At 47.5% G+C, this 15,699-nt stretch overlaps 1 protein-coding gene across 1 annotated transcript; it reads left to right on the forward strand.

Moving 5' to 3' along the window:
- Window positions 1-10,856: 10,856 nt before the first annotated feature.
- vtcn1 (V-set domain containing T cell activation inhibitor 1) lies at window positions 10,857-12,778 on the forward strand. The gene is made up of 5 exons (XM_060928719.1): window positions 10,857-11,018; window positions 11,234-11,298; window positions 11,408-11,764; window positions 11,892-12,143; window positions 12,436-12,778. Exons 1-5 carry the CDS (start codon window positions 10,987-10,989, stop codon window positions 12,543-12,545), a joined length of 816 nt encoding a protein of 271 aa, XP_060784702.1. The 5' UTR covers window positions 10,857-10,986; the 3' UTR covers window positions 12,546-12,778.
- The last annotated feature ends 2,921 nt before the right edge of the window (window positions 12,779-15,699 follow it).

Genomic DNA, 15,699 nt, shown 5'->3' on the forward strand with positions numbered 1-15,699 from the left:
AGCTGGAGCCTATCCCAGCTGACTACGGGCGAAAGGCGGGGTACACCCTGGACAAGTCGCCAGGTCATCACAGGGCTGACACATAGACACAGACAACCATTCACACCTACGGTCAATTTTAGAGTCACCAGTTAACCTAACCTGCATGTCTTTGGACTGTGGGGGAAACCGGAGCACCCGGAGGAAACCCACGCGGACACGGGGAGAACATGCAAACTCCACACAGAAAGGCCCTCGCCGGCCCTGGGGCTCGAACCCAGGACCTTCTTGCTGTGAGGCGACAGCGCTAACCACTACACCACCGTGCCGCCCACATTATTATTATTATTATTATTATTATTGTCAGTCAATCCTGCTAATCATAGAGCGATGTTTTTACACCAACGACTGCACCTCAAGAGACCCATCTGTTAAACTCCTGAAATTTGCAGACGACACAACGGTCATCGGCCTCATCCGAGACGGTGATGAGTCTGCATACAGACAGGAGGTTGAACGGCTGGTCTGTTGGTGCGGTCAGAACAATCTGGAGTTGAACACGTTCAAAACTGTGAAGATGACAGTGGACTTTAGGAGGAGCCCCCCCACCCTGCCACCCATCACCATCAACACTGTGACTGCTGTTGAAAGCTTCAGGTTTCTGGGTTCCACAATCTCCTGGGACCTGAATTGGGAGACCAACACAGTCACCATCATCAAAAAGGCCCAGCAGAGGTTGTACTTTCTGCACCAGCTCAGGAAGCTCAACCTGTCTAAGGAGCTGCTGACACAATTCTACTCTGCCATCATTCAGTCTGTTCTCTGCTCTTACATCACTGTTTGGTTTGGATCGGTCACCAAACAGGACAAAAACAGACTGCAACAGACAATAAGGTCTGCAGAGAAAATTATTGGTGTCAGCCTGCCCTCCATCCAAGACCTGTACCTGTCCAGAGTCAGGAAACGGGCAGGTAACATCTCTGCGGACCCATCACACCCTGGTCACAAACTGTTTAAACTTCTCCCCTCTGGGAGGCGATATAGATCACTGTACGCAAAAACAACCGGACACAAGAACAGTTTTTTTCCTCAGGCAGTCTCTGTGATGAACAGCTAAAACCGGACTCAAATATCAGTAACATCAACTGTGAAATATCTGCACACTCATATGGTCATTCTGTGCACACTGTATATTTATATTTATATTTACTAATTCATCCTTGCACTATGCTGTCTATACATATATTTACCCTTCTACATGTGCATAGGGCGGCATGGTGGTGTAGTGGTTAGCTCTGTCGCCTCACAGCAAGAAGGTCCGGGTTCGAGCCCCGTGGCCGGCGAGGGCCTTTCTGTGCGGAGTTTGCATGTTCTCCCCGTGTCCGCGTGGGTTTCCTCCGGGTGCTCCGGTTTCCCCCACAGTCCAAAGACATGCAGGTTAGGTTAACTGGTGACTCTAAATTGACCGTAGGTGTGAGTGTGAATGATTGTCTGTGTCTATGTATCAGCCCTGTGATGACCTGGCGACTTGTCCAGGGTGTACCCCGCCTTTCACCCATAGTCAGCTGGGATAGGCTCTGGCTTGCCTGCGACCCTGTAGAACAGGATAAAGCAGCTAGAGATAATGAGATGAGATGAGACATGTACATAGCTTTTTGTTTTTGTCTACGCTTTTTATCTGTTTGTACTAAGAGAGCTAGGTGAAACCGGAGTCAAATTCCTCATGTGTGTTCACATACCTGGCAAATAAAATTTATTATTATTATTATTATTATTATTATGTTATGATAAAACACACCACAAGATGGCGGCAGGTGAATGCGATGTGATTGGTCCGCGCGGTTCAGCGGGTGTGGCCTGGTGTTACCACTCTTGGGAAGTTTAGGCTGCTGTTTATAACACATTCAATAGTATAGTTAATAGTGTTTGTTTTATTCACAATGGCGAGGTCTTTCCGGCTTGTTAAATTGTTAAAAATGAATTTACACCCAACAAAAACACATTTTCATTGGTTTAGTGTTAATTTTGGCTGGCTACTGATGCACCAGTGCTATAGGCAAGAGTATTTCTGTAAAAGTTACCAAGTATCATTAATGTAAAGATAGGCGTCAACTCTAAAATAAAGTTATCCACAGTTAAATCTACGTTTCTAAGCTGGTGCTAAGTCCTGTCAGGCCTTGCCTTATTGGTTATGTTTCACTAAGGAAATAATAGGCCGATTTAGTGGCACCAGAACAAAAAAAAAAAAAAGTAAAACACACACACACACACACACACCACCACCACCAACAACAACAACAACAACAATAACAGCAACAATAATATGTTGTTCGTCCTTCGTTTTTCTCGAAGATGACCATGTCCGCTGGTTAGGTTGACGTCAATCTGGTGCGGACTCGAAAATGGCTGATAAGACCAATCCGGGTGAGGAATCTTCTCCCACAAGTAGGGCACCAGTGGGTGGATGGGTTGGGCATGGGGGGTGCTGGATGCTCTCGCCTTGCGAAGTTGCCGCTTCTCAACGGCCATGGAGGTGCATCACTCAACAACAATAATATAATTATATTAATAAAATATATAAATATAATAAAATAATTGTGGATGTTGAAGGCAGTGTTATTGCTTTTTTTGAACAACAATAATATAAACTAAAAGCCATAACACTGCCTTCAGCATCCACAATTACTCATCACATTACAAGTAAACTACTTATAAATACAAATGGATGAAACACAAAAGTTTCCCAAGAGTACCTAGCTCTATGATTTGTATATTTTGCAGTATCAGCTTGAAAGTTATTTTCTCCATTGTGTAAATCCCCAGTAACTACTGACTGACGTGTCATAGGCCAGTTCAACCAGTTCAGTGTTATTGCTTTCTTGGCTGCTGCAAGAAGTATATGCACCAAGTATATCTTCATTCTGCTCAACACCGCCCCATGAATGGCGAGCAGTGGGTTCCTGGGTAATTGGAAGCCAAATATTTTGTCATGTAAATCAAATATGTCCCTCCAGAAGTTATCCAAAAGAGGACTGTGGAAGCGGGGGCGTGGTCAAGCATCGGTCTGTGACAGGAGGGCGGAGTCAGGGAAGGTAAGTGGCAGAATCACTACCCCTGTTGTTAATTAATGTGTTTGTGTGTCTTCCCAGTGACCGCGCCCTATTTAAGGAGAGAGAGTGAGAGCAGATGACTGATGCGTGTGTGTGTGTCTGGGTGTGTGTGAGAGAGTAAAAACAAGCTGAAAAGCTGAATAAAAGCAGTTTTGTGAACTCAGTTCTGTCCTGCCGTCCTTCTGTGCTCCACCCACCTACCCAAATTGTCACAGTGGTGCCGAAACCTGGGACGAGCATGGATGAGAACAGCCCCATGGAGTCCTCCACCTTCGCCGACCTGATCCACGCCCTCACCACGGCCCAACAGAGCCAGCACCAGGCGCTGCTCGCCCTCCGAAAGGAGCAAGAACAACGGTTCGAGGCCCTGGTGCTGGCACAACAGGAAGATCGTCGGGGGTTCCGGCACCTCCTCGCGTCGGCGGAGTCCACCATCTCCACTGCTGCGGGCCTTTCCCCCCTCACCCTCACGAAGATGGGCCTGCAGGATGACCCCGAGGCATTCATCACACTCTTTGAGCAGGTAGCAGAGACCTCGGGGTGGCCGGTGGAACAGCGCGCGGCGCGCCTCCTCCCCCTGCTAACAAGAGAGGCGCAGCTGGCCGCGCTACAGCTCCCCGCCGACCGCCGGCTGGCCTACGCGGACCTTCGCCGGGCCGTCCTCCAGCGTGTGGGACGCACCCCTGAGCAACAATGTCAGCGCTTCTGCGCTTTGCGCTTGGAGGAAGTCGGACGGCCATTTGTGTTTGGCCAGCAACTCCAGGACGCCTGCTGGCAGTGGTTGGGGGCCGACAACCGCGACGCCGAGGGACTCACCGACCAGGTGGTATTGGAGCAGTTCGTCGCGCGCTTACCAGCGGGAACCGCAGAGTGGGTCCAGTGCCACCGCCCGGCGTCGCTGGATCAGGCAATCGAGCTGGCGGAGGACCATTTGGCGGCTGTCCCGACGGCAGGACAGCAGACAACCTCTTCTCTTCTCTTCTCTCCTCTCTCTCTCCCCTCCTCATGTGTCACCTCCTCGCCCCGTTCCCCCACCGCGGAGGCGGGCGCCGGCGCCACCTCAGCCGGCCCGCCGCACCCACGGTGCCCTTCCGTGTCTCCCCTCTGTGTCTGTCTTTCCCCCCTCTCAGGTGAGTGAGCCCCAGAGCACTCGTGCAGAGAGGAAGCCCGGGCCAGTTTGCTGGCGCTGCGGGGAGCCGGGCCACCTCCAACAGCAGTGCTCGGTAATGGAGGTGGGCACGGTGGTTCAGATCCCCGACGCGCCAGGAGCCGCCCTCGATTGGGCCGGAGCATATCGCATACCGGTGAGTATCCAAGGGGATACATATCAGGCGTTGGTGGATTCTGGCTGTAATCAGACCTCAATCCACCAAAGCCTGGTGCAAGGCGAGGCATTGGGGGGTGCACAGGGGGTGAAGGTGTTGTGTGTGCACGGGGATGTTCACAGCTACCCTTTGGTGTCGGTCCACATTTTTTTCAGAGGGAAAAAATTTAGAGTAAAGGCGGTGGTTAATCCTCGCCTCACCCACTCGATAATTTTGGGGACTGATTGGCCGGGATTTGGGGATTTAATGACACATTTAGTGAAGAGTGGGTCCTGCCATTTAACAGGGGGAGGTCCCGGTGTTGCGTTGGTGGGAGCAGCTGTCACAGAGCCGTCTATGTCAGCTCCGCGTCAGAGTGAGGAGCCGCTGGCTCCTCCTCTCTCTGTTGGAGAATCCCTCGCGGATTTTCCATTAGAGCAATCGCGAGACGAGACTCTGTGGCATGCGTTTGACCAAGTGAGAGTAATTGATGGTCAAACGCTCCAGCCGAACGCCACCCCATCCTTCCCCTACTTTGCGATTATGAAGGATAGATTATATCGAGTGATGCAGGACACTCAGACTAAAGAGCGAGTCACGCAGCTTTTGATTCCGAAGAGCCACCGGGAATTGGTATTCCAGGCGGCTCACTTTAATCCCATGGCTGGACACTTATGGCCCTTTTCCACTACCCTTTTTCAGCTCACTTCAGCTCGCTTCAGCTCACTTCAGCCCGACACGGCTCGCGTTTCGACTATCTCAAAACAGCACGACTCAGCTCGCTTCAGCCCTGCTTAGCACCCAAAACTTGCACGGTTTTGGAGTGGGGCTGAAGCGAGCCAAACCGAGCTGAGTGAGGCTGGGGGCGTGAGCAGACACTCCCCTGTGCACTGATTGGTGAGGAGGAGTGTCCTCACATGCCCACACACGCCCCGCGAGCACGCTGGGATCTGTAAACACCGTAAACCCGGAAGAAGAAGAATTACGAATTACGAGAATTTCTGGAGCCTTATGCGCCTCGCCTCATCTATACGCTCTTGCCAGTATCTGTTGGCGTTGTCGGTGACAACAAGCCACAGCACCAAGACCAGCAACACTAACGACTCCATGTCCTCCATGTTTATTGTTTACTATCCGGATCGTGAGACTACCGCTTAAAAGATCACTGATGTCACTGTTTGCGCCGCTTAATGACATCACGTGACATCCACCCACTTTCGCTAACTCCACCCAATGTGTCCACCCACTTCCAGCCAGCACGGTTCAGCGCGGTTGTAGTCGAAATGCAACTCCAACAGCCCCAGTCAGCTCGACTCAGCCCAACTCAGCACGGCACGGCTCAGCCCAACTCAGCCGCGTTTGTAGTGGAAAAGCGGCATTAGGGCAGGATAAAACACTAGCCCGAATAATGGCTCGGTTCTATTGGCCAGGGATTCACGGCGATGTCCGTAGGTGGTGTACGGCGTGCCGCAAATGCCAGTTAGTAAATCCAGCGGCCATTCCAAAAGCGCCTTTGCGCCCTCTACCGTTAATCGAGACCCCGTTCGAAAGAATTGGGATGGATCTCGTCGGGCCATTAGATCGTTCGACACGAGGGTACCGCTTTATATTAGTTCTGGTGGACTATGCAACGCGATACCGGGAAGCAGTGCCTCTTCGCAATATCTCAGCACGCAGTATTGCGGAGGCACTCTTCCGTGTTATCTCCCGAGTTGGAATCCCGAAAGAGATTCTGACTGACCAAGGCACCTCGTTTATGTCATGTACACTGAACAAACTGTATGGGTTGTTGGGTATTAAGCCGATCCGCACCAGTGTGTATCACCCACAAATGGACGGTTTAGTTGAATGGTTCAATCGCACCCTCAAGAACATAATTAAAAAATTCATAAGTGAGGACGCATGTAATTGGGATAAATGGCTCGAACCCTTGCTCTTTGCAGTGCGAGAGGTCCCCCAAGCCTCCACGGGGTTCTCCCCATTTGAATTGTTATACGGGTGTAAGCCGCGCGGCATTCTAGATGTGCTGCGTGAAAATTGGGAGGAGGGACCTTCACCAAGTAAAAACGAAATCCAATATGTTATTGACCTGCGCGCAAAACTCCACACAATCACGCACCTAACTCAGGAGAATTTGTGGCAGGCCCAAGAACGACAGACCTGCCTGTACGACAAGGGTAAGCGCCTTAGAGAGTTCACACTGGGAGATAAAGTTCTCGTACTGTTACCCACATCGAGCTCCAAATTGGTCGCCAAGTGGCAAGGACCCTTTGAGGTCACACGGCGAGTCAGGGACATTGACTATGAGGTGAGGCGAACGGATAGGGGTGGGGCGCTACAGATTTACTACCTCAACCTGCTCAAACTCTGGAACGAGGAGGTCCCCGTGGCATTGGTGTCGGTGGTTCCGGAGAAGGCGGAGCTGGGGCCGGAGGTTCAAAAGGGAACATTGGCATCGCGTACCTCTCCGGTCCCCTGTGGAGACCACCTCTCCCCGACCCAACTCGCGGAGGTTGCCCAGTTGCAGACCGAGTTTTCGGACGTGTTCTCGCCCCTGCCCGGCCGCACCAACCTCATAGAGCACCACATTGAGATGCCCCCGGGGGTGGTAGTGCGTAGCCACCCTTACAGATTACCCGAGCACAAGAAAAAGGTGGTTCGGGAAGAACTCGAGGCCATGCTCGAAATGGGCATCGTCGAGGAGTCCCACAGTGACTGGAGCAGCCCGGTGGTCTTGGTACCCAAGGCCGACGGGTCGGTCCGGTTCTGTGTGGACTATAGAAAAGTCAGCGCGGTGTCTAAATTCGATGCGTACCCAATGCCTCGTATTGATGAGTTGCTCGATCGGCTAGGCACGGCTCGTTTTTACTCGACACTGGATTTAACAAAGGGTTATTGGCAGATCCCCTTGACTCCATTATCCCAGGAAAAAACGGCCTTTTCCACACCGTTTGGCTTACACCAATTCGTCACACTTCCTTTTGGGCTGTTTGGGGTGCCCGCTACGTTTCAGTGGCTGATGGACAGGGTCCTCCGCCCCCATGCCACCTATGCGGCCGCCTACCTTGACGACATTATTATCTATAGCAATGACTGGCCGAGGCACCTTGAACATCTGAGGGCCGTCCTTAGGTTGCTGAGGTGAGCGGGTCTCACAGCCAACCCGAAGAAGTATGCGATTGGGCGGGTGGAAGTACGGTATCTGGGCTTCCACTTGGGCAACGGGCAGGTGCGTCCCCAAATTAACAAGACAGCAGCAATTGCAGCCTGCCCGAGGCCCAAGACCAAAAAGGGGGTGAGACAGTTCTTGGGGCTGGCTGGCTATTATCGTAGGTTTATACCTAATTATTCGGACGTCACCAGCCTGCTGACTGATCTGACTAAAAAGGGGGCACCAGATCCGGTCCAGTGGACGGAGCAATGCCAGCGGGCTTTTTCTAAGGTAAAGGCTGCACTGTGTGGGGGGCCACTTTTACACTCCCCTGACTTTTCTCTCCCCTTTATGTTGCAGACGGATGCGTCGGACAGAGGGCTGGGGGCCGTTTTGTCCCAGCGGGTAGAGGGGGAGGATCGCCCAGTCCTATACATTAGTCGCAAGCTGTTGGTGCGTGAGGGGCGCTACAGCACCATTGAGAAAGAGTGTCTGGCAATCAAGTGGGCAGTCCTCGCCCTCCGGTACTACCTGCTGGGACGCCCTTTCACCCTCTGTTCGGACCACGCGCCCCTCCAGTGGCTCCACCGCATGAAGGATGCCAACGCGCGGATCACCCGTTGGTATCTGGCACTCCAACCCTTTAACTTCAAGGTGATCCAAAGGCCGGGGGCGCAGATGGTCATGGCGGACTTCCTCTCCCATCAAGGGGGGGGGGGGGGGGGGAGTCGGCTGCAGGCCGGACAGCCGCCCGGCCTGAGTCGGGCGGTGGGGGTATGTGGCAGCGGGGCTGTGGTCAAGCATCGGTCTGTGACAGGAGGGCAGAGTCAGGGAAGGTAAGTGGCAGAATCACTACACCTGTTGTTAATTAATGTGTTTGTGTGTCTTCCCAGTGACCGTGCCCTATTTAAGGAGAGAGAGCGAGAGCAGAGGGAGCTCTCTCCTCAACCAGATGACTGATGTGTGTGCATGTGTCTGGGTGTGTGTGAGAGAGTAAAAACAAGCTGAAAAGCTGAATAAAAGCAGTTTTGTGAACTCAGTTCTGTCCTGCCGTCCTTCTGTGCTCCACCCACCTACCCAAATTGTCACAAGGACACTTCCAAAATATACAGTATATGTGTGTGTGGTTTCCAGACTCCTCACCACCTTTCCCTCCAGCATGCACTTGTTTATTTTTGAAAGGATGTAAGAGGTTCTAAACAATTTAACAATTTTCCACTGGTACTCTGTCCATAGGTTTGCACTGGTGACTTCAGGAATTTCTGAAGAGATATTTTTCCCAAACCTCCTCACTAATTCCTCATCTTCCTTCTAATTCAAGCTTCTCTTCCTGCTAAATAAGGAGGAAGTTTTCTTGTTGCATACTAGATAGTGCTCTATGTAGATTGGGTATTGGAATCTTTGTGTGCCTTTTGTCTTGAATTTTTATCAAACATTGTTCAGTCAGGGAATCATATTTCATAAGGCTGTTTCAATTTGGATAGTTGAGCAGAAAATTCTTATCTGAGTCATCATTTCATTTGTGATTGATATTTTTGTTGTTATTTGTTTGTTCAACAAGTCCTTTACATTTCATTAACTGCATTTAGCAGACGTTTTTATCCAGAGCAACGTACAACGTACCCAGAGCAGCCTGGGAACCAGTTGGGGGCTAGGTGCAGAGCATTTTTTAAGGATTTTCCACTAGGAGACCAACTGGTCTGGGCAATACAATCACAGGCCCCAGAGTCCATGCGGCTACACCGCTGCGGCATATTCTGTGATGCAAATTGCCGCATTACGAATCCTCGTTTCAGCCAGCATAATATCAACATAGTTAATGCAGTACCAAGTTTTCCTTGTTAAATGTATACTTACATGGTACTTGGTTAATTAATTGCAACTGATTGAACCAAATGATAACTATGTTAAAAAAATGCTCTGGCTAGGTGCCTTGCTCAAGGGCACTTCAGACATTCCTGCTGGTCCAGGGAATCGAACTAGCAACCTTTTGGTCCCAAAGCTCCTTGAAACATTAAGCCATGGCTTCCCCCAGTGGCTTGAGACAAAATTCTAATCTGATTTGTCTGCCTTTGTCATACAAGAATAATTACATTCAATAATTGTTCTGTGGTTCTTTTAAGGAGATGAGGAAGCTGATGACTGCTATATTTGAACAATGGAGAAAACATACTGTATCTGCAATGAATCAGATTTTTTTTCTCCTTAAATGTCCACTGTCAGGGTGGCACAATGGTGTAGTGGTTAGCATTGTTGCCTCACAGCAAGAAGGTCCTGGGTTCGAGCCCAGTGGCTGGCGAGGGCCTTTCTGTGTGGAGTTTGCATGTTCTCCCTGTGTCTGTGTGGGTTTCCTCCGGGTGCTCCGGTTTCCCCCACAGTCCAAAGGCATGCAGGTTTGGCTAATTGGTGGCTCTAAATTGACCATGAGTGTGAATGGTTGTTTGTCTCTGTGTCAGCCCTGTGATGATCTGGCGACTTGTCCAGGGTGTACCCCGCCTCTCGCCCATAGTCAGCTGGGATAGGCTCCAGCTTGCCTGCGACCCTGTACAGGATAAGCAGCTACAGATAATGGATGGATATTCTTATGTTCTTCGATTGCTCTTCCTCTGCTCTCTGAACCTTCTAACCGAACTGAGGGAATGACCGCTGGATGTGGGAAATCAATTTCAGGGGAATGATAGAAGTGAATGTTTTGGACAAAATCGTTGATCAGGTCTGTATGTAGTGTAAGTACTTACTCTGCTTACAGATTGTTCCTGTAACAAATTGTATATCCATGAACTAAAACACATCTACTGCAGGTTTATTTTTTGCTATGCAATCTGCTCATATGGAAGTAATTAATCTTTAATGGGCTACCTTTTTCCTTTCGTGTTAACAGTATTAATAGGTTTTTGTTTTCTAATTTGGATTTTGAAAACTCTGATTCTGCATGTTTTATATCTCTGTCATTAAAAATAACATTGACATTTCACTTATCCAACCTTTTGAAATTTATCTCACATCTATAATACTGGGCTTTACCGAATACAGTATATTATATATGTGATTTACTTAATGGAAGTCTCTTTTTCTTCTCTATTTATTCTGTGTAACGATGAACGCCTTCCTGTAAATGTTTAGTAGAGCTATTTAAACCAGCATGGACAGGCCAGGGTTAAGCAGAAATAATGGAAAATGTATTTGAAAAATACACAGCTGACCTCAGGCCTCAGTTATTTCAACTCAAACTTATCAGGCATACAAGACCACGCCTCTAGGTGCCAATATTGACAAGAGAGTGCTGCACCCATTCTTCAGGCTGGAACTCAACATGAAGCTGACAGACTCAAGTGGACCTTCAGTAGTGTATGAAGCTTCCTCATGCTGCTGTCACAAATGGAAAAGACAATGATCGATTTCTAACTACTGCAGTACACAATCAGCATCTGATAACTCCGGTATGGCTTCAGTTGGGCAAATCATCTTTTGGAGGTAACTTTCACACAACTTTAGAGCATTTATCATTAAATACAGTTTGCCTGTTTGCAGAACTATGGTGTTATATCACCATTATATACTTCTATATAAACGCATGCTTATTACTTTTCATGTTTATTTTAGTACAAATATAAAGTTTACAAATAGAGATAACTATCTGTAATAACTATACATCCTGGTTTCCATATATGTTGATTTGTCTCTCGCAGCATGATTGTCCTCATATTTGTAATGGCTGGATTTATAATTCTCCTTTTGGCGATTGCATTTTCCGGTTAGTCCAAACTTAAATTTGGGTAATAAATTTGGGTTTATTTTTCTATATTTCTATGTTCTGCGTTCATGTTAATTGTGTTTTCTGTACATTTGTGTGTGGCTCCAAGTGTCTCAAGGCTCTGTGGAGACTAATACACCTTTTCCTGTGGGCAACCTGGGATACAATGTGATCCTGAACTGCAAATTCCAAACCACAACTGGGAAAGTTCCCTCTGATGTTACGATCACCTGGCAAAAGGACGGTCTCACTGGGGTAGTTTATCAATACCAGGACAACGCAGGTCATTTACAGGAGCAGAACCCACAGTTCAAAAACAAAGTTAAACTTTTCCCAGATGCTATCCCTTCAGGCAACGCTTCCCTTCTCTTAATGATGGTAAAGATGGAGGATGAGGGATTGTATCGCTGTAGTGTGACCACTTCTGGAGTCATGGGTACAGTTAGCATTCATCTTAGAGTGGGTGGTAAGAAACTTCTAAATCGTATTTCTTTAATTATTTAGATAAAAATTCTGTTGTATTTATCAGGGGAAAATATACAGCTAAGCACAGCTCCTGCTGTTAGTCACCGGGCTCAATGTGCTGTTTGCAGCTTTCTCAGCTCCCTCTATAACCAGGTCAAACAACAGCCTGATAGCCCACGCTGAAAGATGGCTACCCAAACCTGATGTAAACTGGTCAGACCAGAATGGAACACGTTTACGCAGTAGCACTCAGTTTGAAAAGATACAGATGGGGATTTTGAATGTAACGAGCAATCTCCAAGTCCAAGTGACTGAAGGGACCTACACCTGTGTCATCCAAAATGCTCTGGTCTCAGCTATCTCTGAAGCAACAGTCAGAGGTATTTATGGTATATTTGTTTGTTTTTTTCATGTTTATTGGTAGAACTCCACACCCTAATATGAATAAGTATACAGACGAACTACATTAAACAGACAATCGGACTCACCCAGAATGAAAATATTTACTCAGCTAAAAAAAAAACCATGTCTCTTCTCACTTATTCACTATGGCATCTGTGATCAATAAAAAAAAAAAACATTTGAGGTATCTGTAAGAGAGTGTTATGCGAGTGTAACATACACAACTTAGTCAAGCTATCATCTTAACCTTCTCTTGTTTTTATTCTTCAGGTAATGAAGTTTTGACAAGGACTGACTTCATATTTAATTCATCATCAAACATCATCACATCACATGTAATTAGCACAGCCTTCATCCTTTTCTGTGTGTTGGTATGGTGAAGTTATATCTGGTGGATATGCCATAGGTTATTAGCAGAGATATGATTCACATTGAGTTGTACCAAGCTTTGGTAAATAAGCTTCTCCTGATATTTAACTTTAGTTTGTGGCATTTATGTTTTGGGGTCAGTATACAAAAGCATGAATGACAGAGAACAGCCGCCAAATGTCCCTTTCAACTTTTTCTGTAAATAACATTTAAGATTACCTGAAATAAACATCAGTAATGACTACTTGTGTTTTATTCTTATTCTTAGGATGATGATGCCTATAGAGGCTTTACACCGTCACGTGACCCCCATAGCAATGGTAACTACGCCGCCATGACAGGGGGCACACTTGTAGTTCTTCATTCAGATGAGTTAGTTGTTATTGATCGGTGTAGGTGGAATTGGGATTAATTAAATTATCAATTATGTAATAATTGATAATTGAATTAATCAATTTATAATTAAAGATCAGTCTCATAAAATCTTAAATTATTAATCTTAATATTCACCGTGAATGGTTACATTCAAGATTAATGGTAGCTCTGCATTAGATGGGAAACCCAGTTGTATACAAAAGCTAAATTTGAAGGAAAAAGGAGTTCTAAATAGTTGACCTTGTGAATAAACAACAGGAACAAGTAAAATGTAATTCAATTTGATTAGCTTTTATTTGTCTACTACTCACTAATAAGAATCTCACAAAATACATTCAATGTCGGGCAAAGGTAATAACAAGGCACAACAATGGAACAATTACACCTGGGCCATAGGTTTGGGGCAGGAGAGAGGGGGAGAGAGAGAGAAAGAGAGAGATAGGAAAAGAGAATCCCTTGTGTGTGCGTGTGTGTGTGTGACTAGGGAAAGCCGATGCGTGCGTGTGTGTAGGTGTGTGTGTGTGTGTCTGTGGGCAGATGCTAACGACTAGCCACTCTAGCAATGCTTAAGCAAAATGGCGGTCAATGCCTAGATGTCGTAAACTAGGTGACGTATCACAGGTAGCTCAATGAGGGAGGTACCAAAATGGCATCGGGGAATATGGCGCCTGCAGGCCTAGTCGAGAACACAAGCCTACCAGCTAGCGTATCACCCTGAGGTAGCTAGCAATGAGTTGCTAATGAGAATCTGGCCACGTTACAGCTGGATCCAAACACAGTGCTTAACAACAATTTCCAACAGACTATCTAGGCAAAGAACTCAACGTGAGGGAGAGAGAGAGAGAGAGAGAGAGGGGAAGAGTAATAGGTGTTGGATGGAGAGGACAAGGCCTTGTAGCGGTCCAGCCTCGGGGCTTAAAATAACAAACTTGTCGCTGCGCTGCTAATCAGATAGGGAAGCTAGCAATGGAGTTAAGGAAAGACATAACATGCAAGATACCCTGTTTAACAAGTTCAAAGAAAAACAGAACCAAAACAAACAATAAAAGGCACCTTCCGTGTCTGAGCGGGTATGCTAAACAGCTCAAAGCTTAAACATGACCCTAACAACCATCTGAATAAGCTACAAATTACTAAAATTTGCCCAAGTGCCTACTCAATGCGATGGAAGTTCGTTCTCCGATGTCCGCGCTGAGGGTCGCGGTCCGAGGAGAGGAGGTTAGCGGCGAGTTGCGTCCAACCACGGCTAAACGAAGCAGGGAGATGGAGGCCTAGCTGGTCCACGGTGCTTCGGGAGAAACCTCCGGTGATGCGTCGACTAGAAAAAGGCTGAGAGGAGCGAAGCTGTCCGCAAATGCCTCTTAGCGTGGAAAACTACTTAACTGTAGTTAAACTTTGCAAAGGTTTAGAATCAAAACCACTATATCACTGAAACCTAGCGGGTCGTTCAAAAGTTCGGCCGAAACTAATTTGAACAGGCTGTTCTCAGACAATAGCGGTTAGTCTCAACACTGTAGCTTGCGTGCCTACAGTCCGTCCGACCACTCCAGTAGTCAGAACATGAGAGAGTGAATCGAGGTGCTCTCGATACAGTTAAAGCAGTTCCACTTTACGTCACATCCAGGTGGAGCGCGCAAGGAATTGTGGGATCGTTATGGGGCGCTGGCTTAAGTTACCAACAATCGGTATAGGAAGGTTTTGCTGTGTTTTTGAATGTACAAATTGTTTTGAACGAAACAAAGACATCAGATTTTGTATTTACCATAAAGCAGCTAGAGATAATGAGATGAAAAGTAATTCATCATTGGGGGAAACACGAGAGAAATTTCTAAACATAGAAGGGAAAAATGGGGAAAAAACATTTGGTGGGACTCGATCTCATCTCATCTCATTATCTCTAGCCGCTTTATCCTTCTACAGGGTCACAGGCAAGCTGGAGCCTATCCCAGCTGACTACGGGCGAAAGGCGGGGTACACCCTGGACAAGTCGCCAGGTCATCACAGGGCTGACACATAGACACAGACAACCATTCACACTCACATTCACACCTACGGTCAATTTAGAGTCACCAGTTAACCTAACCTGCATGTCTTTGGACTGTGGGGGAAACCGGAGCACCCGGAGGAAACCCACGCGGACACGGGGAGAACATGCAAACTCCACACAGAAAGGCCCTCGCCGGCCCCGGGGCTCGAACCCAGGACCTTCTTGCTGTGAGGCGACAGTGCTAACCACTACACCACCGTGCCGTGGTGGGACTCGATGTCAAACGGAAAGGTCAAAAACCCAATGGTATGCTCACTTCATTTCCACTAAGGTAAGAATAAAAAAAATCATTTCACAACTGCAGTGCGGTGCTCATTCTTATACAGTGAAGAGAACATGAGCCTCAACACCACAGCTCTGCAGAGTCCAACCTTCACCGGGACTTAAAAAATGCATTTACATTCAGGGATCCTTAGAGTGTGTTGTGCGCATGCTTGGGACCCAGTCGTTATGGGAAATACCTGATATTGATTTGAGCACAATCAGCACGCGCATATAAGGACACAAAGGCTTTGTGAAGTATTATCATTATCACTGTCACGTTTGTTTCTAGCCATGTTTATGATTCTGCTTTCAGTTTTGTTTGTGTAAATGTCATGCCTGCTAATAAACACACTTCCTGCACTTAGATCTGTCTACCCCACAAACCCGACAAAATACTTCACAAAGTCTCTGTGAAAACAGCATCCTGATTGCACTCAAATCAGTATCAGGTGTTTCCCATAATGACCAGGTCCCAAGCG

Source organism: Neoarius graeffei, chromosome 9 (assembly GCF_027579695.1).
Source record: "Neoarius graeffei isolate fNeoGra1 chromosome 9, fNeoGra1.pri, whole genome shotgun sequence".
NCBI classification, from domain to species: Eukaryota; Metazoa; Chordata; class Actinopteri; order Siluriformes; family Ariidae; genus Neoarius; species Neoarius graeffei.